General features: G+C 39.1%; 1 protein-coding gene across 1 annotated transcript; it reads right to left on the minus strand.

Annotated features, from left to right (window-relative positions):
* Positions 1 to 1425: 1425 nt before the first annotated feature.
* Positions 1426 to 2825, minus strand: LOC113036850 (olfactory receptor 4D1-like). The gene has a single exon (XM_026193390.1). It carries the CDS (start codon positions 2782 to 2784, stop codon positions 1837 to 1839), a length of 948 nt encoding a protein of 315 aa, XP_026049175.1. The 5' UTR covers positions 2785 to 2825; the 3' UTR covers positions 1426 to 1836.
* Between the last annotated feature and the right edge of the window lie 940 nt (positions 2826 to 3765).

Here is a 3765-nt window from a genome sequence, read left to right on the forward strand (position 1 = left end):
AGGTTGGTGTGGCTAATGGCTGAGCTACAGACTGAACTATTGAAGGAGATAAAGCTACAGCCTGGGCTCGTAAAGCTGGTGCCTGAGCAGGGGACAGGTCAGCTAGCCTAACCAGGGATAGTGCGAGGGTGTGAAAGGCTGGATCAAGAGGTGGATGAAGTGGTTGACTGACAGGTGGAGAGGCTAGCTCTTCCGAGCCTCTAGTGAGGTCAGCCTGGGTTCTGGTTGCCCTCAGCCTTGGCGCTGGGAAAGGCACGGGAGGTGGCTGGACACCAGTCACCCCCACCTGGCGAACGGGAATGGGTGTGGAGGTGGACTGGGTCACAGCTGCCCTCGTCCTGGGAGCTGGCACAGGTGTGGATGTGAGCTGACTGATAGGGGTAGAGATGATGACTGGGGGAATGATACTGAAAGGTTTAGGTGCAGGAATATTTTTAACAGTGGCCCGGGCGGAAGAAACCGGAACAGGCTGACAGGTAGGTGAAGAAATAGTGATCTGGGAAAAGTTACCAGCCTGAGCAGCATTAAAGTCTTTAATGGGAGCCTCTGAGGGCAAAGCAGTCCTTTTAGAAGCAGCATGATAACAAGTGGCAATGGGATAGTCCAGAATGTCATCACAAAATACAGTCTTTGGGTTAGATTTATGGTGAACGGTCTCTGGTTTATGGTGAGGTGAAAGAAAAAAAGTCCATTTTGGTCACAGACTGATACTGCTGCTCCAAACAGGAAGAGCAATGGCAGCGTGAGCTGTAAGAAGTAAGAAGCACAAAGTCCTATTTATTGTCCTATCTATTGATAGCAATGATGTCATTGAAAATAAAAGCTTCTTTTTTGTGTTTGTTGTATAGACTTTAGAAAGCATGAAATATAAGAAAAATTAATGGCTTATGCAATGATGAAGAGCGGATTGAGATGTCCTGATTCTGCATGAGCTATCTATTGTAAGCTATTGAAATTACAGAACAGGTATCACCAGACAATGTTCAGTTGTTTATATGCAAACTGTGCAACCTTAAATGGTGACCGCCCATAAGTAAAACTTGCCATATTTGAAGATGAAAATGTTTGTACTTTTTTTATACAAATTTCTTTTTTAAAGAAAATTCATGTTTCTCCTTTTGGCAACTTTCATTTTGCTATCTGTTCCTACCCCAGCTGAGCTTGTTATTTAAGAAACATTTTTATCTGAGCAGTCAAAGTAGTTGAATCAATAAAAAGATCCCATTTTTCTTCACATTTTATCTTTATCTTTGTTTAAAAATTCACTTCAGTCCATGTGTGCTCACTATAATAATTCTCGCACTGTTATCTGGTCAATTCCCTACTGTTTTAAGAATGTTGTCATTCACCAACTTACAAAAACCAAAACAAAACAAACATTTAAAAAAACTAAACAAAACAATTTAACCTTTTCTTCTCAGGCATTCCAGAATTTAATGACAAACATTATTTTGGTTCAAAAATAACACAGTAATTGCTTCATAAATTGTTAGTGTCAAACAGTGTCGCTCACAAACAACAACAAATAATCATGATAAAGAATCAGTGAGAGAAGTTGCCTGTTCACTACTTGAATCGTAAGCTCTTTGAGCTGTCAGTGCATTTAATCCAAAACTCAAATGTGCCACAGTGAATTGGAACATTTTGTCTTTCAAAATTTTGTTGTGTAAGAAAATCATCTTCAATCTACTTTTTAAATACGACTGTAAGTGTAATGATTTACAGGTTGATTCTTCTCACATAAATAGGACTCAAAAGTTCACAAATCTGATGCATATATGCATATATGAATATTCCAACATTTCTGCCCATTTTAAAAGTAAGTGTACTCACAGTTCACAAGACTCTAGCTGTGTTAGCCTTTCTAAGTATCTTAAAAAAAATCTTATTTTTAATTTCCTTTGTCCTAAGACAATACACAAAAGGATTTACAAGAGATGGACCGAGGATGGTGCCAATTGATAAACCTTGGCGTTCTTCAAGAGTTAATACCACACCAATCCTGGTCAAAAAAGCAAAGATAAAAATGGGACAGTATAAACATATTACACAAATCAGGTGACTCACAAGAGTGCTTCCCATTTTCATTCTGTCATTATTTGATGATAATTTCACAAAAAACAAGATCCCACAGTATGAAAGACAAATGAAAACGAATGTGAAAAATAACAGAAAAAATAACCTACTGGCACCTTGATTGAAATATTTCTCTGGGTCAACACAAAGGGTTCGTAATACAGCACCAGCGTCACAGAAAGCGTACCTAAGCCTTAGACTGCAGTGAGGGAGAGGGACAACTGTTGCTGGTAAAGAAGCCCAAAAACTAGAGGCAACAATCCATAGAATGTATGTAAGTACCATTATACGTGTATTTGTTAAATAACTATGGTACCGAAGAGGATAAATTATAGCTATTAATCGATCAAATGCCATAATTGTTAAAGAAAACAACTCCATTGTTGCTAGCAGGTGGAAAACACACATTTGAATTAAACACTCCACATATGATATGGTATTAACACCAGCAAGTAGAACCCCGATCATTGTTGGAGTGGAACTAGAGGTATACAGTATGTCAACAACAGCAAGATTGCAAATCAGAAGATACATTGGTTTATGTAACTGCTTGTCAGAAACAATGACGATGATATTGACCAAACTGCCAGCAACAGCTAGTAAATAAATTATCAGCATAACCACACCAACTGCTACAGGCCTTTTGACTGTGTCAAACCCACCTATAATAAAATGTGTTAGTTTGGTTGAAGCATTCTGTAAAGACATATTAAAAAAATTAAATTACAATAAGTTTCAAATTGGAGTTGATAAAGTAAAAAGTCAAAAATAAAAGACACCTCTCAAAGCAAAAGGTGGTTAAAGATATTTCAAATCTATAGCAGCAGTAGACAGTGATTAAGATCAAAAAAATAATAGCCCAGCTAAACAGACAGTTTGGCTTTGAACACAAAGCACCTGTGCTTTCGCATTTTAAGCCTCACAAGAACCGTACATTCCCACTCTGCACTTCCGTCATCCAGTGACACTGCATTGTGGCATAGACAATTTTCTATTTACATATCCGCAGAGATTGCAGAACCATGCTCCTGTAACCCAACCAGTGCAGGGGCCTCCCTACACCCCGGACTCTGCGTTGTGTAAGTTTGTGTTGGATTGGGGTGCACAGCAGAGAGACCAGTCGGACACAGGCGTTCAATTTGTGGCTCGGACCGCGCTGTTTATTCAGATGCTGGGGCAAACACCACTCCAACTCTGCTGCTAGCCCTTTGCAAATCACAGTAAACACTGCGTGATTATCAACATAGTAAAAGCCAACAACAAATATATAAAAAACACATTAAGCAAAAATAATCATGTTTTTACAAAATTCCACGGTCTTAGGAATGAGTATGACACAAAACTAACATAGCAGGATTACCAGCAAACTGCAGCTGAAAAGCTAATGCTTCATCTTGCATTACTTTGCCCGAATGGGTGCTCTGCTAACTAGCGGGAATGTAGCCCGAAATTGCGGCAGATATTACCAAATAAAACATGCACACAAACTGCTCGTACTCTTATCAGACAATACATGAACCTCTCAATAAACAAAATATATGCTCGGCTTAAATAACAAACCGCTATTTTACACAGTGGAACACTTATTTTTAAACAAAACCAATGCAGTTCGCCACTGACAGTGCTTACCTTTGCAAATCACAGTAAACACTGAACCAAGATGGCGCCCGCACGAACGAGAAATCTGAA

Source organism: Astatotilapia calliptera, chromosome 14 (genome assembly GCF_900246225.1).
Source record: "Astatotilapia calliptera chromosome 14, fAstCal1.2, whole genome shotgun sequence".
Lineage (NCBI taxonomy): Eukaryota > Metazoa > Chordata > Actinopteri > Cichliformes > Cichlidae > Astatotilapia > Astatotilapia calliptera.